This window comes from Chrysochloris asiatica, unplaced genomic scaffold, assembly GCF_000296735.1.
Source record: "Chrysochloris asiatica unplaced genomic scaffold, ChrAsi1.0 scaffold00012, whole genome shotgun sequence".
NCBI classification, from domain to species: Eukaryota; Metazoa; Chordata; class Mammalia; order Afrosoricida; family Chrysochloridae; genus Chrysochloris; species Chrysochloris asiatica.
Genome location: NW_006408530.1, coordinates 34678514 through 34704551, shown reverse-complemented (window position 1 = coordinate 34704551; position 26038 = coordinate 34678514). Strand labels below are relative to the sequence as shown.

General features: G+C 39.6%; 1 protein-coding gene across 1 annotated transcript in view; it reads right to left on the bottom strand.

Annotated features, from left to right (window-relative positions):
• The window catches only part of NCKAP5 (NCK-associated protein 5), an 851304-nt gene extending 845203 nt beyond the window's left edge, over positions 1 to 6101 (bottom strand). Inside the window, exon 1 of the mRNA XM_006834602.1 lies at positions 6034 to 6101. Within this exon, the coding sequence (XP_006834665.1) occupies positions 6034 to 6101 (68 nt within the window). The remainder of the gene's footprint in view (positions 1 to 6033) is intronic.
• Between the last annotated feature and the right edge of the window lie 19937 nt (positions 6102 to 26038).

Below are 26038 nucleotides of genomic sequence, written 5' to 3'. Positions count from 1 at the left end.
CCTTCTTAGTCTACAAAAATGAGCCACATGATGATAGAGATTTAGTAATCCTTAAGATCCCTCAAAAATACGAATCTAAGGTCTTCAGGAGGTTCTGGGGTTGGTCTGCTTAGGCACTTTTCTTTCTGCTTCTTGCCTCTAATTCACAAGACAATTTCTAGGTAACACTTTAACAAAGAATTCTCTTTTCCCAGGGAAAAAATCATGGCTTGTGGCCTCCCAGTAAGCAATTTTAATATCGCTCTCACAAGCACAAATCTTCTCACTCACTGTTGTTGTTAGGTGCTGTTGACTCGGCATTGACTCCTAGCCACCCTATACACAGCAGAAGGAAACACTGTCCAGTCCTGCACCAACCTCATAGTCACTGCTACATTTGAACCCACTGCTGCTGCCACTGTACAATCCACGTCACTGGGGGTCTTCTCACTCATACTACATAGAAATTCCTATTTACAGCTGGAAGGAACTTTGTTGTTGTTGTTGTTGTTAAGTGCCGTCGAGTCGGTTCCGACCCATAGCGACCCTGTACAGGGTTTCCAAGGGTGTAAATCTTTACGGGAGTAGAAAGCCTTATCTTTCTCCCGCGGAGCGGCTGGTAGTTTCGAACTGCTGACCTTAAGGTTCGCAGCCCGATTCGTAACCACTACGCTACCAGAGCTCCTTGGAAGGAACTTTAGGGACTGAGATCTACCATAAAATATCTAAAGGTATTAAAATTACAGTGACTATCAATGAGTCTTTGGAATATGGGTCATTCTATGTTCACTGTGTTAGTTAAGCACCATTTGAATCACAATGAGAATGAAAGGACAATTGTGACCAGTCCCCTTACCTGTTGCTTTCCTTAAAGTAAGAATCACAAGCAAAGCAGAAAGCAGAAATGAAAACTATGTGAAATAATTTTGGGTAAACGAAAATCATCATATTATGGCTAGAATTGATAAGCCTTATGTGATCTTTTTCCAGCTAAGGACCTATCTGTGCTTTACAATCCAGTGCTTCTACCTCCTGTCCTCCCCCCGCCACCCCCTTGGTAAGATATTGTAGGTTCAGCTCCAGGCCACCAAATATAAAATGAGTATATCAATAAAGTGAGTCCCATGAGTTTTTTGGTGTCCTGCTCAGAAACCCTATACAGTGTCGCTCTGAGTCAGAACCGACTCGACAGCACTTAACAACATTCTCACTGTTGAGCTACTATATGATACTATACTATACTGCAGTGAAGTCCTGGGGTGATACTGTAGGATAAACACTGGACCGAAAGGTTGATTTGAACCACAAGGCGGTGCAAACTCACCAGCTACTCCTTGGAAACCCTCTACCGAGTTGCTATGAGTCAGAACTGAAATGACAGCACTTAACAACGACAACATATTGTAGTCTGTTAAGTATCCAGTGGTGGTGCTGGTGGTGTTGTTATGTGCCGTGGAGTTGGTTCCGACTCATAGCGACTCTGTACAGGGTTTCCGAGGCTGTAAATCTTTACAGGAGCAGAAAGCCTCATTTTTCTTCTGTGGAACAGCTGGTAGTTTCGAACTGCTGACCTTGAGGTTAGTAGCCCAATTCGTAACCACTACACTACCAGAGCTCCTTAAGTAACCAGTAGCAGTATGAAAAAGTTTGAAATATTGTAAGAATTATCAAAATGTGACACAGAGACTCAACGTGAGCATATGGTATTGGGGAGAATGGAACGGTGCCGATAGACTTGCCTTGGAAACTCGGGAGGTTCAACCCTGCCCTAGAGGTTCACTTCAAATCAGTTTGACTCAGTAACACTGGATTCGATGGCTTTCTTTTGTTTCATGTTCTATTAATGCAATGTGACTACCCATGCCATTATGAGTAGCATGGGTACCGTTTACAGCGTTCAGTAATCTTAAATACTAGAGATTTTGATAACTTGTTTTCCAGATAAGAAGTCTTGGCTCAGAGAAGTTATCCAGTGGCCAGTGTGAGCAGGCCAAGAGCCCAAGTCTCTAGAATTCCTAAACAGTCCTCTTTCTATTACTACACTTTTATACTGCTTTCCTTTCTCAGACATAATTTCCCATATGTGGCATGAAAGAGCAATTTCAGTTCCATAAATATTCATGATTCCGTTTGTATTCTTCAACTGTTTGTGTTTGTTCTAAACTCTTAATTTGAAGCTGGGTAAAGATTTCCATCGAATGTTAGAAAAAAGACATTCTCAGCCCTTGTTTTCATACTGTTTTTCTTGTCAGTCACAGATAAATTTAGTCAAATTAGAAATAGTAACAGATGATATAAAAAAATACCAAGTACAAAAAAGCTCTTCTCTCCTAATCCTAACTTCCCACATGAAAACAAGTCAATCTGCAAAACATGATAATGATTACCTTTCCAGGTCAACTAGCTTACGAGTTCTTAGGGAATGTGTTTATTTTAAATCCACTGAGACTTCTACTCAAGCCTTTGGCTAGGTTCTGGATTCTTCTTCAGAGCTATTTTTGAGCTCCACAGATTCCTTTGCAATTTGGAAGCCCAGAGACAGATTATAGGTCTATTTCAGTAGAATACTAAAAAGCACCCCAAAATAACCATTTATCTTGAGTGTATGATTACAATAGTGTATTTTTGTGTCATAACAGATGGTTATAAGAAAGGACCAAAATCTATTAAAGACTAGTAGCATCCTCCATGAAAATGAAAAAAGACTTGTTTTAAAATCCTTGTACCCAATCCTTTACGACTATTCATCCATATCTTTTATCATTCAGCAAGTGACAGTAAGAGCATGTCTTATGCTTACTATACTTTTGATTAATCATCAAAGATGATGGCAATAAATGAATGTTTATCACAATTAAGGCTGAAAGATTTAAAGAGGCAGAATTATATAGATATATTTTTAAGTTATAAATTAGCTCAAGAATAAATGGAAGGTCATCAGCTAATAGCAGCAGCAATGACAAGTAGCCCACAACTCCATGAAAATTGTAGCAGCCACAAATCAATGGCAAAATAAAATCCAAAAGTGAGTCTATACTGATTTATGGGAACATTCGTTCAACTTCAGGCAATACAGTTGTGCCTGTGTGCAAGACATGCTATTCCCATGATCCTCTGCACACCATAGTTCCTACCCTAACTCATGAATAAAGCATTTAAGAAATTTAATCAGAACCAAAAGGATTTCCCACAGTGCTCACTGTCACTTACAGATCCTTCACCAAAACAATTTAGCCACAGTTGTAGTTAGGAGATTATAATAGCCGTCATAAAGCCAATCACTTTAAGTCAGTCAAGTCAGGGTCTATGTGAAAAATATAATCAAATGTAATTTCATGATTCAATAAATAATATATAAATCTACTGTTATTGGTTTTCATTTTCTTTTCAATACTACCCACTTCCATTTTCTCTTTGGTAGTTATTCTGACTATTCAAATGTCATTATTGCCCTCCACTGTTATTCAAATGGAGCTTTTTTATTAGATTTTCTGACATTATATATAAGACTTTACTTCTTTGATGGCAATAATTTCATTTCTGAAGGAAAATGAAAGCTACTGCATACAAAATCCTGAGTTCTTACTTTATGTTAGGCTAAGTCCGTGCCTGAAATGGGATTTTAATTTAATCATGTCTGAGAAGACCAAAAAGGTTTTTATTAGCTACCTCAAGAAAGTAGTTTGTAAAATGCCTTTTCCATGGAGGATTTTTTTTGTTCAAAGATCCAGTGAATATGTTATTCCTCTCCAGTGATGTATATAGGATACATTTACTGACAAAATTCAACTCTAAATTTTTTTTCATCCCCTGGTATTGATGAATACTGCTTTTTTTCCCCTTGGAAGATAGAGAAAACAAAATATCCTCTTAGAACAATTAAAAGAAAACGTCACAGTTTAGTATAATAATTTTAAATACATACTTTACAGGATATCCGTAGAAAATATATTTTAAAAGCCACACAGCCATAAATATATTATTGTGGCTGTTTAAAAATGGAATACCCTGATGCAGAAAATCAAACTATATCAAAACCAGGTCATAGCCCTCCAAGTCAAATCTAGTTAATATTGCTTCACGTTAGATGAAATTAACTAACTTATAAAATCGAACATATTTTATCATATCCTACCAGCAGTTGTTCTTTGCATATAAATAAGAAAGAAGACTGTCTGCAATTTGAAAAAAAAAAAATAATATAACAGCTTAAAAAATTTAAATATCTGAAACTTTAAGTTAAAAACTAGAATTTCCCAATAAAGATGAATTTTAAGGGTATTAGACTCTGTTACAGTAGCGCATGAAGAAGACCAACATGGCCTAGCCCAGACAACAGTGATGGCTTTGGATGAGAATTAGCAAGAGAGCTAGAGTTAATAAATATTTACGTGACATTTCTGTGTTTACTGTGTTTACTTTAGCGGCTTACTGACCCATGGGACGATAAAGCTACTTATATAACAATTCTGATACAATGTTACGGCATCATATAATTAAGCACTAGCACATTTATTTTGTATTAATGAGAGCTATAGGAATTTAGGAGTCCTGGTGTGATACTGTGGGTTAATGCGCCACACTGCAAAGCCATTTGAACTGCTAGGTTTGTGATTCAAACTGTCCAGTTAACTCCTCCAAAATCTTACACAGAGTCGCTATAGGCCAGAATCAACTCGACAGCACTTAACAACAACAACAACAACATAGGAATTTAGGTAGAATTCAAATTCGAAAGCTGCACCACTGAACACTATGACCACATGGACCCTGAAAATCTAGGTAATGACATCCCAATCATCATTGCCAGTCTCATTTCCCAAGAAGCCCAGGGAATGAATCAGTGGCTTGGGAGTGAGACTTCTGCTAGCTACACAGACCTCGGAGATCTTGTGGGATACACATATATGTGATAAAGCAAGTCACACAAGTTTTTGCTCTCCCAGTGAATATAAAAGTTATGTTTACACTATACTGCAATCTACTGAATGTGCAATAGCATTCTGCAAGTTTAAAATATTATGAGAATTACCAAAATTTGACACAGAGACATGAAGTGGGCACATGCGGTTGGAATAAATGGTGCCTTATGTCCTGCTTGATGCAGGGTTGTAGCAAAGGCTCAATTTGTAAAACAAAACAAAACAAAACAAAAAACTTTATCTGTGAAGGGCAATAAAATGGAAAAATTGAAGAGGTCCAAGAGCTGAACAGAAAATTTTAAAGATCAGCTCGAGAAGATAAAGCCAAATACTATAAATAAATAAACAAACAAACAAATAAAATGAAGCACAATAAAATAAGCTATGCTGTGTCACCTTTTTCTAATTTACCAGCCCAAACATACTCACACAGCTCTCCTCCTAGAATCAGAATTTACCATATTACTCATTTATAGAATAAAAACGAATCACTGGAGAGTTATACAACACCACTCTTAAAATATCCCTCTTTAGTATTAAGACAAGAGTTCGTGGGTGGTACAAACCATTAGCACATGAAGTGAGGCTGCTAACCATAAGGTCAGAAGTTTGAGTCTGCCCTGAGATGCCTTGGAAGAAAACCCTGGTGATCTACTTCCCAAAAAATCAACCATGGGAAACCCTTAGGAGCCCAGTTACACTGTGCCACACACACATAGGGGTGCCACAAGTTAGGGACAGACCGCAGGAGGGCAGCCGTTAATTTTTTAAATTAAGATAATCAGAAAATTTAAGCAGATGTATTCTACATTTTAATTGGAGAAGGAATCAAATAATAACACTAAACAGGCAAGGGTCAGAGAATTTGGATTCCAGTTTCCACAGCATTCCAAGCTTGCCATGTGGCCTTGGGTAGATTCATTTCTGGACCTCAATACATTTCACAATATTTCCTGCTCTGCTGGAAAGGACAGCTTTTAGAAGAGGTGCCCTACTTTCATTTAGAGAGGGTGATATTCTCTAGGTAGCCTCTAGAAGCCTTTTTCTAATTTCCTGCCTCCACGATCAAGATAAAAGTTAAAAAGATACAACCTGAGGACACAAATGAGAGAAGAATGTGAACAAAACTGACCTCCAGAGGTTCCGGTGCTGCTCTTCAAGTTGAGTTAGCAGATGCTCCAGGTACTTATTGGAATCCATGTATTCCTGCATACACAAAGACAAACACAACCTCATTACATTGGTCATCAGGACCCTAAGACTCCATCCTTATCTCTAGATAAGATAAATTTTTAACAAGATAATCCCTTGAGTCCCTTCCAGTTTTAGAAGCCTTTGTTTCTGTGACGAATATGTTTAGTCATTTGGGATGAAGGATATTTCCCCAAGATCTTGTGAGCATTCTGTAAACAAAGCACGGGAATTATACAGATGCAGAATGAAAACCCTCTGTTCACACACAAAAAGTCGGATTCCTGTGTTAGTCATCTACACTGGGGTCTGTATTCTACTGGTTAAAAGTAAGGGGGCCAATGCAGCTGTTAGCCAAAGAAGTATTCGAATAAAGTAGAAAAGGCAGGTCTTCATTTCTCTGATCATTTAAGAGTTATTTCCTAGCCCAAACACTATTGTTACATAACATGGGATGTTTATGTGTATGTTTACGTGACCCACATTCAATGGGCATGAGCAAAAGATATGTCATCTCCCTTTGTCTCTATATATAAACTAAGCAATTCATTTGCTTAGTTCTTTTTTGTTTGCTTTTTTTTTTGACTCTTAGAAGATAAATCTTGGGCTTCTAAGAAGACACAAAGCAAGCTGTATACTGACGTTTTGTTAGAAATGTATTTGTACATTGATTTCCCCCCTTAATCAAACCATGATTTTAAGAAAAACTTCTGTAAAAACCAGGAATTCCTTTCTCACATGATTTTGAATTTTGAAAAATGGATTTTGAAAAATCCATAGGTTATTAAATCTGATTTTATAAATGGTGGTTTCTGAATATGAGGTTCATATGCAACAGACTTTCAATTTTAACTGTGAAATTAAATACAATGTGTGAAATTCTGATGATATGCTTTTTGTTTTTTGATTTTCTGGAGATGACACTTCTTTCCCTTTCTGGTGAACTAGGGTGCCTGGTAGCGTAGTGGTTACGAATTGGGCTGCGAGCCGCAAGGTCAGCAGTTTGAAACTACCAGCTGTTCTGTGGGAGAAAGATGTGGCTTTCTGCTCCTGTAACGATTTACAGCCTTGGAAACCCTGTGCTGGGTCAGTATGAGTTCGAACTGACTCCACGGCACAACAACAACAACAGGGTGCCCACAGAAGCAATGGTTTCAATTCTAAATTCGAAATAAATTGGGAACCTTGGTTAACACTGATGCTTCTCTCTGAAATGAAGGTTTCTTATGATTAACTACTATACACAATCTATTGCTCCTGTAGGAATATTCACACATAGTCAGGGGTTGGGGAGGGGTGGGAGGATACACAGAGTAGAAGGTGATCTGAGAGAACAGAAAGGGCCCTGCCCAGAGTTTCTGATCTTGGATCTACCCATGTAGTCTTTGAGAACCCAGCCTCTTTATCTTTTCAAAACTTTTCAGTTAGACTACAAAGTATCCTTTTCTGGTTAAAAAAACAAATAAACAATGATTCTATACCACTATAATTCTATTGCAGATAATTAATTAAAGAGTTTCATAACCTTATTAAATAACATTGAGAGGTTACTACTGAATACTTTGCTATTTAAACAAGACCATTGGCATGGTAAAACTAAAGCAGAAACTTTTGCTATTGCAGATAATTTAGAACACTAATGCATTTAGAACCAATCATTTAGAACATAGATGTTGGGGACTGGCCTCGACATAGGGGTTCGGTTCACGAGGTGGAGATACCTGGTGGCGATAGAGATAGCAAAAGAGACACAGATACCCAAAGAGAGAGAGACAAAGAGACACTCCAAAACCAGAGTGAATGCTGGACTGGCATCAGGCATATTCTGCATTGCAAACATTTCAGCCACGAAGGCCGTAATATCCTGCATAGTAAACATCTTAGCTAAACAGGCAGTATGGTTGCAAGGCTGGACTGTGCCCCCTGCATGCTGTAACACACGCCTTGCCAGTCATAATGCACCTGGATTCGTTCTGCAACTTCCTTTTATTTAGGGGAGGTACTTTACACAAAGTTAGGAGGTACTAAGACAAGGTACAGCTGTCAATCTTACTTTTCCAGACATTCAGGCAACTTTACATCATACTTTGCAGGTTCGAATCTCACTACCGCAACTTGGTTTCTCAAGCTTAATTAACATACCTTTTAGCACTTAGCTAAATGGAGGGAGGAAAGGGAGGATTGGGAGGATTCCCATTGTGTCGGCTGCCCAGCCCAGGTTCTTCAGGAAAAGAGGCGCCTGGGTGAATAGGCAGCACCTGGAAACACTTTAGGGAGGGCATTCCTATTGTCCTTGGAACAGACCAGGGAGCCACCCAATTTACCTTGAATGAATTCTCTGAGGGAAGAACTTTGCCTGTTTGGAATTTTACAGTCTTGACTTTTAGGAAAATATTACATTTATCTGTGTATATCACGGGTTCATGTCTGCATTTAATAAAACATAACTGGACACTAAGATGAAAAATAATTTGTTATTAACTGCCAGGTGGCTAGATCTGTTACACTTGGGCCTATAGGGCCTCGAACCTCTTACCAGGCCTTCACGGTCTGCAACACATAGAGACTATAATTTAGAACACTAGAAATGATCAAAGGCATTAATTCTCAAATGCAGTCGTTTAAAACTATTCAAAAGACACTGTTCCCAGAAGAATAAACAAATCTGTCTTGGAAGATGTGCATCCAGAATACTACTTAGAAGTGAGAATGGCATGTTGTCCAGCAGGACCAGTCCCTGGAGAAGGACATCATGCTTGATAAACAGCAGGATCAGTCAAAAGGAGGAAGACCCTCCACAAGATGGACTGACACAGTGGCAACAGCATTGGACTCAAACATAAAAACAATTGTGAAGATGGCACAGAACTGGACAGTGTTTCGTTCTGTTGTGTTTAAGGTCAAATAATATGTAAGTTCTGGAATGAAGCTTCGACAAAAAGAATAGCAGGTTGGCTATTTTGTTCATTCTACTTATCTAAATTCAGAAGTTTCTGAATGCTGTACTGATTAAAATATATCAGAGAGACTTGGGTTCAAATCCTAGCAGTGATACTTACTAGTTGTGATCCCCTGATCAAGTTATTTAATCTCTATAAACCTTAATTTATCCATCTTAATCAGGAGGATAAATAATAATTTACAGAGATGTAAGGATTAAATAAAGTATATATCCTAATCTCTGCCAATTAGCGAATGCAGCCTTTTAATAAAATCTTATAGATGGCTTCTTCTCAAAGTCAAATCACCTTACAAAGGGTTAAGATAATATCCATTTCCCTTCTGTTACCAAACCTCAAGACTTTATATGTATGGTTAATAAATTATACTTGCTTGAATATTAAAATAGGCAGTTAGGTACGATTAATAAAAATAAAGACTTTTCAGCCCTTAAATATAGGTGTCCCTGGATTGTACTCTGAAAGCTATTTCAAGTAATAACACTTTCATTTGAAATAGCTTTATCCAATTTTCCATAAATCTAACCTGATGACAAATATAAAACCATTTAGCAGAAGAAACTAAGATATGGATTTTGCAGATATTTTCTCAACTTTATTTTTCTCCATAGCACCCTTAGTTCTAACAACTAATATATATTCCTTATGTATTTTGGTTTCATCTATATACCACCCACTCCTAACCACACATCCACATCTACACTATGAGGCTAATGGAAATGAATTAAGAAAAACAATATGAAACTTACATATACCTCTTGTGCAATGAAACAATTTCCCCTACTGCAAAAAATTTAGGAATTACTCTCAAATACCCCTCATCTCTGGACCCTGGAAAGAAAAATTAAATAGTGAGAAATGTCTAGATTACTCTTCAGGTGTGAAATAGGAGTTTTCTATTGGAGCCATTTTTCTCCATCGATCTGGAGATTTCAACTCAAGAAAACAAGGCGGAAGGGGCTGGCAGTGGACTGGTAGTATCCAGTGAAACTATAGTCATAACAAGTTCAATGTTGCTGGCTCAATAGTTACAACAAGTGCTGGGAGCTATGTGTGTTGGATGCTGCTATTGTGTTAGGAACGCCATTGTTCCAAAATGGCTAACACACAGGCAGAAATCAAGGGTAGGACAAGATTTCACCTTGGCATAGGAAAATGCTTGAAAGACACTGTATGCTGGGAAAGCTTGGAGAAAAGTTTTCTACAAACACTATATGGCCAGAAAGTGAAATCTACATTTTCTCTTGGCAATCCTAGAATTTGGTAGATCATTTCAGAAACAGTAATGGAAAATCATATAATACAGAACCCATGAAAATGTTCTCTAGGAGAAGAAAGAGAGGGAAACACAACCACAACCTCAGGATTGTTGTTGTTGCTGTTGGTAAGTGCGGTTGAATCAGTTCCGATTCATAGCAACCCTGTGTAGGGTTTCCGAGGAGCAGCAGGTGGGTTTGAGCTACTGACCTTGTGGTTCGCAGTCCGGTGCTGATCCTACAGCACCACAACAGGAATCCGAATAGGATATTACTGTGAAGATGACTTACTATAGAAGTGAGGAAGAATTTTATATGGAGCCATAGAATGTTTGGAGTCCCTGATAATGCAAATAGTTAAGCCCTTGGCTGCTGACCGAAAGGCTCGAGGTTGAGTCCAGCCAGAGATACCTGGGAAGAAAGGCTAATCAATCTACTTTCAAAACTGTTAACCTTTGAAAACCCTATGGAGCCCAGTTCTAGTCTGACACATAAGGTTGCCATGAATTGGAATTCACTCGATGGCAACTGTTTTGTTTATTTGTTTTGGCATCTTTTAGAGTATCCAGGAAGACAGCATCTCTTCTGAAACATGTAAGAAAGCCTTCTTAAAAACATGCTGAGATGAAAGCACAGAAAAACTAGATTTAAAAAGACACCAGACTAAGGAGTCCAGAATAAGATAGTGGAGTAGGCAGATGCACTGAACTGATCCTCTGCAACAAAGACAAGAAAGATCCAGTGAAATAGATCCAGAGGGTGATCCTAGAACCCTGAGCATCAGAGGCTAGGACAGAGGGGTGGCCTGAGTGCCAAGCAAAAGAGGAAGCTCAACAGGAGCAGTGAGAGAGAAGAAAAACAGGCAGACGGTGGACTGGCGTGGAAAGGCAAGGTTATTTTGCATTTTTGCAAGCAGCTGTTGACACAGTGACTTGCAGGCACAGAGTGTGGCTGAAGGTTGACAGCAAGGGGATGTAGTTCTTCCTTTTCCCATGCTGTCATGGTAGCCCAGAGCATGGCCAGTCTCTTCCTTCACCAACCCAGCAGCCAATGGTACAGCCTTTGCTCTGCCAGGGATGGGGTGCCTGGCATATGCCCTGCCTCTAGAGGTGCTTAGACCCGCCCTGAACTATGCTGCACAAATACTGAACAGAGAACTAACTGTGTTCACACATCTGGTCTCTACTACATCCTCCAGGAGACAGATAATGAATGTCTGAGAATACAACAATATACACTCAACTAAATACGAATGTGAAGCCACAATGGCTTGGAGACAACAGACAATTTCAGCTTATGTAAAGAAACAAGACTGAGTGCCTCAAACAAGTTACCAAAATACAGAGTCAGAAAATATAACACCAGAAATGGTACTGGAACTACCTGGTAATCTTTCAACAAACTGATACAGCACTGGAGGTGCTCACTCACTCACCTATGTCAAGAATTTGGAAGATAGCTACCTGGCCAACACATTGGAAGGGATCCACATTTGTGACCATTCCAAAGGTAACCCAGTGGAATGCAGAAATCATCAAACAATATTACTAATAATACATGCAAGTAAAATTTTGCAGAAAATTAAAAAACGGCTTCAACAGTACTTCGACAAGGAACTGCCAGATACTCAAGCTATACTCAGAATAGGATGTGGAACTATGGCTATCATTGCTGACATCAGATGGGCCCTATACATGGCCCTATACAGATGGACTCTGTGATGAATTAGAACCAACTCGTTGGCACTTAACAACAACAACAATTAATATATGTGTCAGTTCCAACTCATAGTTGGAACTCATAGTTCCAACCCCTCTGTATAGGGTTTCCGAGGAGCAGCTGGTCAGTTTGAACCACAGACCTCTCGGTTCAAACTGACCTTGTGGTGCAGTACTTCTACAGTGCCACACCAGGACTCCCGTATGTGTACACACACACACATATCAGATGCTTAAGAGATGACTTAATTTATATGACTGGGCTTCAATAAGTTAGTGGAAAAAACAGAATGAAAAAATAAAGGAATTTGTTCATGAAATTTCTATATTCCAGGTATATACACACACATATATATATATACCTGAGAGATGTAAAAAATAATAAGGAATCCACAATATAAAATTAAGATTCAAAAGAATGTAAACCAGTCACATATAGACCTTTTAACATTGAAAATAAGGCTCCTCATTGCTGTTGAGTAAGTTCCGACTCATAATGACCCTATGCACCACAGAATGAAACGATGACTGGTGCTAATAAACATAAAAACCCCAAAAGCAGATATAGAACATGTCTTCTGTATCTTTGCAGCAAAGACAGTTAGGGAGGAAAGGAAAAATAAGAGAAATGTATTGCTGTTGTCAAGTGCAGTCATGTCGGTTCTGACTCACAGCCATTTGAAGATAGGGTTTCCAAGGAGTGGTTGGTGAGTTTGAACCACTGACCTTCTGGTCTAGTGCTTATCATACTGTGCCACACCAGGGCTCCAGTTAGGTAATACATCTATGAAATTTAAAACACGTATGTGCCTTTGATCCTGAAATTTCATATTAGGGAAATCATCATATTATCCATTTTGTGGACATTTCACAATGCCCATAAGAAGCATAGTGACTCTGCAGGATAAGCACTGGAATGCAAACCACAAGTTAGACAGTTTGAGCCCATCAGCTGCTCCTTGGGAAAAGGATGAGGCTTTCTGCTTCGGCAGAAGATTTAAAGACTCAGAAAACCTATATGGGGTCCCTAGGAGTCAAAAAAGACTCAACAGCACTTATAACAACAACAACATTAGAACATTATTTACGGTACTAATAAAACATAAGTATATCTTAATTTCAAAAAAATATAGATGTGATTATAATAAATTAGAGTATACCTATAAGAGGGCTTCTGGTATGGCACTATAGGATAAGCACTGGACTACTAACCAAAAAGTCAGAGGTTCAAACCCACCAGCTGTTCCTTAGAAACCCTATACAGGGCTGCTATAAGTTGGAACTGGCACGATGGCACTTAACAACAACAATATCTATAAGAAGAGATATTATATAATTTCTAAGAAACATTCATAAAGAATTCATAACAAAATGGAAAGTTCTCAAAGTATAATACAAAGTGAAAGAAGTAGGACTTAAACTTAATTATCTCCTTTACCTCAATTTAGAAAAGGCACATAAAAGATTAAAAAGAAAATAAAGCAAAAATTTGATAGTATTATGGAGTTACTTTTCTTTTCTATACATTTCTCTTTCTATAGATTTAAAATACTTTATGCTCACTATACAAATCTAAAGAGTTGTCATTATTTAGAAAAATACAGCCCCAGAAAATAAAGTTCACAAAGATTTGATTATAATGAAATCTCAGAAAGCTGGATCTGAAAATCATCTTGAAATTATTTCCTTTACATTGTTTTGAAGGTAAGTGTGTTGTTTGAAACAGTCGACCCCTTGTCTAATATCCTTGTCAGTGTATGTTCTGATAAAAGCATTCACCAAGGTTAGGAACGCCATGTTACAGAAGACATATTTGTTGAAGAATGTCTTAAAAGTCTTACAAAGGTACAACACTTAAAAAGACATCTGTTCCTTGGCTAAAACGTATGCAAATTAGAATCATTTTGGAGATACATTTCAGGAAATTTGCTTTTTCACTTCTCTTAATGCACATCTTTCAGGGCAATTAGTATGAAACATTTAAAGTGATTTGAGATTTATAGATATATTGAACATTGCATATATGTACACACAAGCCCATTGAATATGTACCTCTCATTTTCTGAAGTAGGCCTATTTGGAGAGAGGCTTATTATAAATGAATTCTAATGGAGTGATGATTTTATGTATCATTTGTTTTAAGCGGATAGTATAATACAGGATCAAAGTTTGCAGAGATCCAAAATCCCCTCAACACCACCAAATAATCTTTGTATTCTAATCAGCATAATTTATGGTGGAACTTGAGAAATGCTGTCAGCTATTTTGCCACAACTGATGTAGGATATCCTAATTCACCTTTGAGCAATAAGATACCAAGGAGAAGGCCAGCTGTTCAAAACAACAAGAAAATCATTAAACTAAAGATTTTCTACAATTAGGAAATGACTTACTACCATAGCAGAATTGCTGCCTTCAAAAATTAGTTTGTCTTCTTAATGAAAAGATACACCAACATGGTGAATTTATAAGAGACTAAACCTCTGGTAGCGTAGTGGTTACGAATCGGGCTGCGAACCTTAAGGTCAGCGGTTCAAAACTACCAGCCGCTCCATGGGAGAAAGATGAGGCTTTCTACTCCCGTAAAGATTTACACCCTCGGAAACCCTGTACAGGGTCGCTATGGGTCGGAACCGACTCGACGGCACTTAACAACAACAACAACAAAAAGCAACATTACTTTGAGAATTATACAAACAGGGGAATACATACAATAATGTCTCATACTTGGCTTGACTCTGTGCCAACACACACACACACACACACACACACACACACATATTTAATGTTTTTACTGTGAATTGAGTGAAAGTTTACAGGGCAGATCATCAGTATAACATTCAACAAATCATATACTTTGTTTCATTACAATGATTATAATCCCCTTCATGTACCATCAGTTAACAGTATATCTCTCTATTCATTTTAGCTCTTTTTTTTTTTTTTCTCCAATTCTGAGGCATATATAATAATTTAGACCACCAAAGGGCACATTCTGCAAGTCTGCCTCCTGGCCGCCAGCTCTCAGTCCTTCTCTTTCCATGAATCTAGAGTCCTCAGCTGCTCCCTGTCTCCAAGTCCCCATCTCTGCCTCCATCTATGGTGTTGCTGCTTCTCTGGATAAGGTCCCATATTCTGCTCATGCTTTTCTCCCTTGATGGTTCTGGGGTCTTCTGTCTCTGGCCTGTGAGATTAACTACTTCCCCATTTTTGTTACAAAACTTCTACCTTTACAATTGTGAAAGTTGCAATTAGTCATGATAACAATTATTCACTACTGAATCATAAGAATATTATCCTCATTTCTTTTTACCAAACCCATCTACACAAGATGAAAACTATTCAGTAGGGACTCTATCTTCTCCCACACACTCTGAAACTAAACTCACTCTTGAAACCTTGTAAGCCAGTCACTTCATGCCTTTATTGCCCCCTCATTTTAGGTAGCTAATGTCTAAGTTGCCAGTTACTATCTACCCTGTATACAGAGGGGATAGGATTGATACTTGATCCTTCCCTCTCTGTTGGTATTTTGAGGTACTACCTCCATGAATGTAAGTCAAGTTCATCAAATTGTAGCACTTTACCCTCATTTGCTTTATCAAGAATTGTTTTTTTCTTTTTTTTTCTTTTCTTTTCTTCCTCTAGTTGCGTTCTGATTATTAAGCCATAGAGGCTAGGTCAAACTGATACTCTCTGCAAGTTTGGATGTTCTTGTGCATCTCCCCTCACTTCACATCAGCTGGATGCTTCACTCTCAGTTCCAGCCCTCCGTGGCTATGTCCTTGTCCATGGGCTCAAGTGTCCCAGGTCTCACCATACTTTGGACCAAGTAGCCCGTCCTCTTCCCTCTCTCATTTCCAAGTCAACAGGAGTTTATGGAACATGGTTGAACTCAGCCCATTTCTTCACTGCTGCCTTTCCCTGCCTTCCACTCACCAGTAGACCAATGTGGTTGCCAGCAAGCTTACATTCCTGCTCATGTGTTCTCTTTGAATTTCAGTCTTAGAGGGGGGTGTTTGTCCTGAAGGGAACACATATATCCTTCCAATGAAACATTTTTAAAGCATTAAACCACCACACACAAATGAATTCAGGAGTCTTGACTTTGGATAAGATGCTGTCAAGTTGATGCCATAATGACAAACCCAAACTCAGCCCACTCGTGCATTGCGATGGCTTAGGTATCAGATCATTGTAACCCATAGGGAGTTTTGGAGGTAGATCACCAGGCCTTTCTTCATGCTCTGGCTTAGTCTAGAAGTTGCACTGAAATTTGTTCAGCAATATCCAAGCTTCCATTGACACGTGGGTGGTAGTGGTTATATGCCATCTAGTTGGTTCTAACTCATACCAACCCTGTATAGGGTTCCCAAGGTTGAAAATCCTTATGAGAGCAGAAAACCTCATCTTTCTTCCATGGAGTGACTGGTAGATTTGAACTGCTGACCTTGGGGTTAGCATCCCAACTCATATCTACCAAGGCTCCTTGAAACATGGATTGGTTAGTTGGTTGGCTGTGTGCTGACTGATAGCGATTCTGTATAGGGTTTGTTGTTAAGTGTCGTTGAGTTGGTTCTGACCCATAGAGACCCCATATAGGGTTTCCGAGGAGTAGCTGGTGAGCTTGAATCACCAACCCTGTAGTTCAAACACTTTGCAGTCCAACACATTAATCCACAGCGCCATGAGGCTGTAAGTCTTTATGGGAGCACAAAAGCTCATCTTATTTCCACAAAGCTCCTGGTGGACTCAAACTACTGAATCCAAGTATTCTCTGGGTCTGGAAGTCAGCTGGACCCAGAATCTAGCTTTTACAAGAATGAGAAGGAACGTGTTGGTCATTTCTGAAGGCCCAGTGCTTGGTTGTGTGTAGGGTAGCTATGAATTGGCACCACCAACAGTGCAAGAAAGGAGTCCCTGGGTGGTACAAATGGTCAGCACTCTTGGCTGTAAACCAAAAGGTTGGTGACTCAAGCACGCTCAGAGGTAACTAGAAAAAAGTCCTACTGAACTTTTGAAAAGTCACAACACTAACAACTCTGTGGAGAGAACAGTTTTAGTTCAACATTCATTGGATTGCCATGGCTCAGCATCAACTCAATGGCCACTGAGGGAAAAAAATGCAACAGAATAAAATAAACCAACCATCAAAAGCAATCAACAAACCAAACCCTTCCCTGGAAGACCACTTCATCTACTACACTGAGTTGGATCAGGGCCTTAGCTATAAAAATGCAAAAAAGATGTTTAAAACCGATGACATATTTCTACCATGCTGGAGCCAGAAATTCCTGTAGGCTGCCTCTACCTGGAAGATGCCCTGCATCACACAGGACAATCAAAACATTTAAAGTAATTTTGGTTTTGTTTTTCATGTCCATCCTTAATAAGAGTTTCTCCCAAGAAACTGGCTATTTTTCACAATGGACAAGGGGATCATACATTTATTCATTGGCTCCTAAAACTTGTCTGGATTTGATTTTGTAAACCTGAAAGCATTGGTAGATTTGAGGATTTGTGTGTGTTGCCTAGTAAGTAAACGTTCTTTCTTACTTGCAGGCACAAAACATAAATCACTCAGGAGGAAAGAACATTCCTCCTGGAGTGAGGTATTTCAAAGATGATCTTTCTATTGCCTCTGGGTGGGGATGGGTGGTATACTGGATTAGGTCACAGCTCTGCCTATATTTTCATCATAAAAATGTAAAATGAAAGTAATGGAACTGATCGTGACTTTTCCTTGTTCTCGTGTGGCTGTAGGTTATTATTTTTATGAAGTATTTAAACGTTTTCAGACTTGTTTGATGAAGAGAACCACTAGGTGTGTCTTGTAACATTTTCAGCAACAAAAGGCAACAGAACACATGCTGCTAGCATCACCACCAAGGACAGCCATGTTTTCCTCCGAACCCTCAGCCTGGTCTCTATATTAACATCAAGTGACATGTATGGGAGACCATGGTTGTCTCCTGAAATGTGTAGAAAATACAGGATAAAAACAAAACAAAAACAGTTGTTCTTAAGTCGATACTGACTCATGAAGCTCCCACATGTGTTAGAGTAGAACTGAGCTCCATAGTTTTTAATGGCTACTTTTTTGGAAGTAGACTTCCAGAACTTTCTTCCAGGACACCTAACTGTAGGTGGATTCCAATAGCCAACCTTTTAGATAGTAGTGGAGCATTTATGAAACCTTCAAAAAGCTACATCCTCCTCCCTGATCAACCTTCTTAGATCTAATAAGAAGGTATTTGTGTTCACACACATATATAAAGAATATTGTTGTTAAGTGCAGTTGAGTTGGTTATGACTTATCATGACCCCGTCTAGGGTTTCCAAGGAGCAGCTGGTGAGTTTGAACTGCCAACCTTGTGGTTCAAACTGACCTTTCAATGCAGTGCTTTATCCCACAGTGTCACACCAGGACTCCTACATAAAGAATAAATTTGTATCATGGGGTTCTCTGTGGTTGCAAGGGCCTGAGAAAGAAGCAAAGCAATGCTTGAACTTAGCATGCACCATGGGCTGATTCAATTGACCTGTCCCTTAAGTCATGGCTTTCCTGTTGGAAGACTCCTGGAGCACTTGTTAATGGGTATGTCAGTGTGATCCCAACACCAGGACCATACCTGGAATCATGGCATGTGGGAAAAGCAAGACACATTAGGCTATCCCTCTATCTTTTTAAGATTTTACGTCTGGCTAGTCAGATGCCAAGTGGAAGCTTCAAAGGGTAAGAAGGAGGACCGTTTGGGGCAGTGCCTCTGTCTCCTGGAAGTAAAGAACTTGTAGCACACTCTTCTCACGTGGCAGTCCCTCTCTCTAGATTGCAGGCTTACCCTGCTTTGAAGCTAGGCAACGGAAAAGGGAGGATAGAGGGCATTTATTTTCTCCTCTGAGACTTTGTTGTTGTTGGGCACCATTCAGCCAATTCCAATTTAGAGAGACTCCATGTGACACAGCATATGGTTTTGTAGGCTGAAATTTTTAGGGAAGCAGATGACCAGGTCTTCTCCTACAGAGCAGCTGAGTGGGTTCGAGCCTCCAAGCTTTTGGTTAGCTACTGAGCACTTAACCATTGTGTTGCCACCATATTTCCATTCACCATGCCTCCTAAACTTACACCTTAGTTGATTCTCTAATATCAGGATTAACAGTTCTCTGAGGAATCATACCTAAAGAATAAAGTACTAATAGTATAAGGAAGGTTCTAGTCTACTTGCTGTGGAATCAGTTTCAACTTATGATGACTCTATATTATGTCAGAATAGAACTTTGCTCCATAGAGTTTTCCAAGGCTGATTCTTTGGAAATCGATCACCAAGCTTTTCTTCCAAGGTGCCTCTGGTTAGATGCAAACCTCCAACCTTTGGGTTAGTAAGCTGAGTGTGTTAATGAGAAGTACAACCCAGGGACTCCATACAGGAAGATACTAACATGGTTTTGGAAAAATGGAAAGGGCTTATGAATTATAACATGCTCCAATAAAAATAAACTCAGTAGCAAGAATTTTCACTTTTCCTTAACAGAGACTGATGTTGAATACAACCTGTTTCTTGGCACTTTCCACTCTCAACTTTGCAGCTTGTTGTATGTCTCAGCGGTGCCCCAAATGTCTGTGGTATAAAATGATTACTGCTCCTCTGATTAAAAATTGCTTTTATTGGTGGTAACCTAGGGCGCTGATCGGAGCTGGGAAAATAGCACTGTTCTTTCCTTTGAAAGGTAATTAGGAAGCCATTTTGCCCTGTCAGTCAACTCTGTCTCTGATTCAGGATAAAAACAAAACAAAGCAAAACATTTCTTCTCTCTTAATGGACAAAAACATGTGGTGGAATGTGGTTTGAATGCTCCCATTGGCAAATCTAGCTGCCCTCCCCAACCCCTAATCACTTGAATCTATAGCTAAGTTTCTTAAGTTGCCCTCAACTTCAAGTAACATCACAGGCTTCTTTTCAAAATGCCTCATTTTTATGAGTAGAACCCAGAGAATCATTAGGCGACTTGCTTCACTGCATCAGGAGAAAAATCCAAGTTTAATTAAAAGAATGCAAGCCAGTTACTTGCCCTACTGTGATACTGGCCTCAGAACAATTGATGAAGGTGCTGTTTTAAAAAACAGCAGGAAGAGGTCCATGTGAAACATTAGGATAGCAGGTGCGCCTGAGACGCTACTTTTTAATTAAAAAATTGTTTTCTCCTCTTAAAGTGACAAAAAGCATTGGATGAGTGGACTATGTAACAGTTGTAATCTGTAGAGATGCCTCGGCTGATTTGAGGGCAAGAGCAATCCCATTTAAAAAGCAAGGAATTCCATTTTAAAACCACATACTTGGGGTGGCAATGCAGACAGTTCACTAACCCAGTTAGCATCCTTTAATGATCGTAATTCTTATTTTTGATGAAAATTAGCCACACTTTGCTAAGACAAAGGTGTTAAACCCATTCATGAAGGCAATTTGCTATGATTTGATTGTTCATGAGTCAAAGAGAACATCAGGAAATGTATGCAAATGTTTTTTGCAAATTTGTTCTGTGTATGCAAATGCCACATAATTAGTTTTGCTTTCCATGCAGAATTAAATTTGCAATAATAACGAATCATAGTCAAGAATAAGGCTACTTAACATGAAAAGAAACCTCATTTTTATGACTGAAAGGCTGCAAATTGAGGGTAAACTATAGGTGAATCTAATTGCAATCCCAGATATTTTTATTCAATTACGTCAAATACAACCAACTACAACAAAGGTTGATGGATTCCACTCATTCTCTGCACAGCATTAGAATGGGCACAAGAATCACTGAAACAATGAAGCTTTCTGGGTTTGGACTAGGCTGTCTCAGCTTTCATTGGTGGTAGTGGCTGTGTGTCTTAGAGTCGATTCCGACTCATAGCAACCCGGCACAGTGTTTCCGAGACTGTAAATCTTATGGCACTAGAAATCCTCATCTTTATTCTGTGGAACAGTTGTTAGTTTTGAACTGATGACTTTGAGGTTAGCAGCCCGACTTGTAACCACTATGCTAGCCATATAGTAGTCTTCAGTCTCTTATTATTTTGGAAGGACTAGAATAGTACAGTCAAACTTCTATCTGGATCTGGAATATCTCTAAAATCTAATTACTACATATGCAGGCTGGAGATAATTTGAGTTTCCAGAAAGTTTGTACCCTGACTTGCTGTAAACATCTCCACTAATAAGTTGGCTCTAGACCTCCTTTTATCAGCAAAGTTGTATCTGCTCTGTAGTTGGTATTGCTTATGCCTTCCAGTTGGCCCCCAGCTCTTGGTAACTATGAATAATGAGATTGGAAGGCTGTGACCCATAGAGGGTTCATTGGCTGCTTTTCAGAAGTAAATTATCAGGCATTTCTTCCTAGTTTGTCTTAGTCTAGAAGCTCTGTAGAAACCAGGTCAGTATCAGAGCAGGTTAGAAAACTGTACTCACAGTCTGCCCTGAGGTACACTGGTTGGGAATTAATCCCGGTTCTCACACAAAAGGGGAGAATTCTACCACTCTACCACAACCATCCTCTCCTGTTGGCTGCCCTTGCTGGGAACTCAGTTTTCGGATCTGCTGAGCTGAAGCCTGTCCGCATGATCAAGATTGGCAAACCATTCTGCATTACTCAGGATTGAGGGGGTTCCCAGGGAGTGGGACTTTCAGTTCTAAAACCAGAATGACCCAGACAAACCCAGGCAAGCTGGTCACTTCTCTATCATCACACTTTCTTCCGTTATGTCCAGCTCCTGCCCACTGCTCCTAACTGGACTTTGTCTCTTCTAAATATGTTCTAAATTACTTCCTGGGATTGGTTTTAGCCCCAAAACCCTCAAACTAATGACTGGCCCTAACTTCACATATTACCTACTAAGTGGACCCTCCTTCCAGTTAGTTCTGGTACCAAGGTGCTGCCATCTATGTGTTCACTCTAAGAGTGGTCCTGAGGCTAACTACACCACTAGGCATGCTTTGCCAGTCAGCCACATTACCCCTTGGCATACAGTTGGTAGGCACCTTTGATGGAAAAATAAATGGGCAGAACCAGCATAGTCGTCGAGGAGTTGACAGAGAGGGGAATTCAAACTACAGTCTCAGCCAAGGTTCTAGGGGCACATGTTTAAAAAATAAAATAAATCAATAACATTTCTAATGCTTTTCTACACAATTCAAGCCTCTGGCTGAACTAATTTCCTCAGTATGAAAAGGGTTTGTGTCACCCAGGGCTGGCATCATTATCTTCCAACTGTGCCCAAAGAAAACTGCAGAAAGTCCTCTGAGAGATGGCACCAAGTCATCCTATCAGAAATAAGTCCTGGGTTTCACATCACAACCTTGATTTCCGGGCTCAGCTTCCGTTTTGCTACTAGCCAATGAACTAGTAGGTTGACAGTTCAAACCCACCTAAAGGCACCTCAGAAGACAGGCTTGGCAACTTGCTTCTGAAAGGTGACCACTTTGGTAGACCTCTAGGGCAGTTTGATGCTGCACACATAGGGTCATCGTAAGTCATAACCAACTTCACAGCAAGTAACAACACCAACAATAACTTCTAAAATGGTGTTGTTGTTAGGTGCTGTCGAGTTGGTTCCTACCCCATTCACAATAGAATGAACCACCGCCTGGTCCTGTGCTATCCTCACAATTGTCGTTAGCCCTCATAGATATCCCATAACCACACTAGGTTTCCAAACTACAACCAAAGTGCGAAATGGAAAATTTAAAGGAAGGCTTTTGTTGTTGTTGCAAAGTGCTGTCGCATTGGTTCCATCTCATAGAAACCCTGTATAGAGTTTCTAAGAAGTGGATGATGGGTTTGAACTGCTGATTTTACAGTTAGCAGTCCAGTGGTTAGCTGATAGCACCATACCAGGACTCTAAAAGAAGGCTGCAGTTTGCTAAATTTAACCTAGCCTTCACTGTGCAAACCAGCATCAGACACTGAGCAAAACAAGAGTATAGTACAAACCTGAATGCCACCTTTGGGTGAGGCCTCAGGGAAGAACAAGGACTCACCCTATTCTGAGAGTGTTGAAGGTCCGAATGGCATTTAGGATTCTCTCAGGCTTATTTGTGGCAGCAAAACTGCCTCACTGAGAGATTCTTGTACAAATATTTACTTGGAATTACACAAAAAACATCTTAAAGCATTCTTTCATAAGTAGGCAAGTCTGTTTCATAGCCAGTTGAGTCAAACCAAATAGCCAGAAAGACCTCTGGGAAAATTTTAGCTGCTGTGGTAGCTCGCCTGGCTATGTAGCCTGGAGCTGTGCTTTTGAAACTGAGGCAGGGTGATGAGGCATAAAGAGAGTCAAAGAGTTGTCACTTGTTGTTGTGTGTTGTCAAATTGGCTCCAACTTATAGCCACGCTGCATAGAGTTTCCAAGACTATAAATCTGTGCAGGAGCAGAAGGTCTCATCTTATTCCCTTGGAGCCCGATTTTAAACAAATAACAGGAATTTACTACTAAGTCACACAGGAGTATCAATTATAGCCAACTAATATATATATATATTTGTTGTTGTTGTTGTTAAGTACCATGGAGTCGGTTCCGACTCATAGTGACCCTGCATAGGGTTTCCGAGGCTATAAATCTTTACAGGAGCAGAATGCCTAATCTTTCTCCCGTGGAACCGCTGGTAGTTTCAAACTGCTGACCTTGATGTTGGCAGTCTGACTCGTAACTACTACGCTACCAGAGGTTCATATATATATATATATATATGTTCATATATACATATATATGTTCATATATATATATATATATATAATATGTATAAATAACATATACTATATTACAAATACTTATAAACTTGATCCATTCATCTATTCACTCAGCACTCTCTGTTCTATACCTGGTATATGCTAGTGTCCAGAACTGTGTATATGTCACAGTGATGAAAATAGACAAGGTCCCCTCCCAGCGCAGCCATAATTATTCTTTACAACTATCTGGGAAGAAGAGAGATACTGTTATCTTACTTTGCAGACCAAAAAACCTAGGTTTTAAAATGTTAATTCACTTTTCTAACTATACACCACTGGTTAGTGACTTTGTTGTTGTTAGCTGTAGTCAGTCCAGTTAGCCCTCAGCTTATTAGGACCCCAGGCCCAATGGGATCACACCATTATGATCCATAGAATTTGCATTGGCTGTTGTTTTTTCTTTTTGGAAATAGATCACCAGGCCTTTCTTCCAACTCTTAGTCTGGAAACCTGCTCAGCATCCTATAAATATGCAAGCAACACTAACAAATGGGTGGTAGATGCTCATGAGGTTTCCTGAATGTTGCTGTTATGTTGCTAAGTGTTGTCGAGTCGGTTTTGACTCATAGCAACCCTGTGTAGTGTTTCTGAAGAATGGCTGGTGGGTATGAACTTCTGACCTTGTGGTTAGCAGTCCAATGCTTACCCTACGGTGCCACACCAGGAGCCCTGCATAGAAGATGAGAATTCTATTGCTGAATCACCGCTCGTGTGTAAAGAGTCAGAGATGTTTGAACCAGAACTTTGGGTTTCTAAAGCATGTGCTCTAGCCTTTTGGGAAAAGTGGGTGTAATATAAGGAAAGATGAAAATTAGCCTCTTCTAGTTTGTGAAGTGGTCCTGGTTCTGCAAGATAAGGCACTGGACCTCAAGGTTGGTGGTTCAAGCCCTCCAGCTGCTACTTGGAAACCGTATACAGGGTCGCTATGAGTCAGACCTGACTCGATGGCACTTAACAACAAGAAGTTTGTGAAGAGAGTCTTCGTACATTCTCCAAATATCAACATCAATCTGAAAATAAGGCATGCTTCTAACAGAAAATGGAATCTCTTCTTAATACCAGACCTTTGAGATTATGTCTCCTGAGAGATTTTCATGCACTATAACTATTTTTTGTTAGTTATAATAATAAGCACTTGCACACCTAATTTCTGTAGCAACATCATTCTCTACTTGTTAAGGAGCTCTGGTAATATAGTGGTTACGAATTGGGCTGCTAACCTCAGGGTCACCAGTTTGAAACTACCAGCTGTTCTGTGGGAGAAAGATGAGGCTTTCTGCTCCTGTAAAGATTTACAGCCTCGGAAACTCTGTACAGGGTTGCTATGAGTCAGAAACGACTCCACGGCACATAACAAAAGCAACAACATACAGGTGTTGTTGTTGTTAAGTGCCATGGTGTCAGTTCTGACTCATAGTGACCCTGTATAGGTTTCCAAGGAGAAGCTGGTAGATTTTGAACTGCTGATCTTATGGTTAGCAGTCCAGCAACTTTTCCTACAGTGCCTCACTAAGATTCTGTGTGTGTAGTGGGCATTTGAGGGATGCACTGCATCCTTACACCATAACACTCTAGCCCTGCCTCCAGAATGGGGACAGTGACCCGAATGGAAGTCAGCATGTCACATGCCCCTATCCATGCCAGCTGATTCAAGTCCGGGCAGGCTCCTGACCCAACAAGAATCAATGAGGCTTTGCTGAGACCTACATATGAATGGCCGCTTCTCTGCTAGATGTGGCTACCAGCTCCTGCATGTATCACAGATACTACTAGAACTTGAGTCCACCACACATTGCCAATTTGAGCTTCCTAGTGGTAGCAACAATTGTGAAGATGGTGCAGGATTGGGCAGCGTCTCATTATATTGCACATGAGGTTACTGTGAGTTAGAGCTAACCCAACTGCAAAATGTCTGAAATGCTCACTTTTACCTGGGTTTATCTTAAAAATAGTTACTGGTGGTGTGTTATACAGTGGGGTAAAAGTGAAACTGTGAAGTGACCCAATATAGATCCAGTAATGACACTGCCTTTCAACAGCTACAAATCACACATTCACATTGTTATTTTTTTGATCATAGACTGACCTCCCAGATTCTCTGAGTTTTTTCTTATAGTTTTGTTCTGTTCAGGTAGATTGTGAGAAGATGGTGAGAAGTTCAAGTAGATTACAGGATAAAACAGACTGCACTAAATGGAGGGAAAAGTTAATGGAATATAAGGTAACCTAAAAAAAAA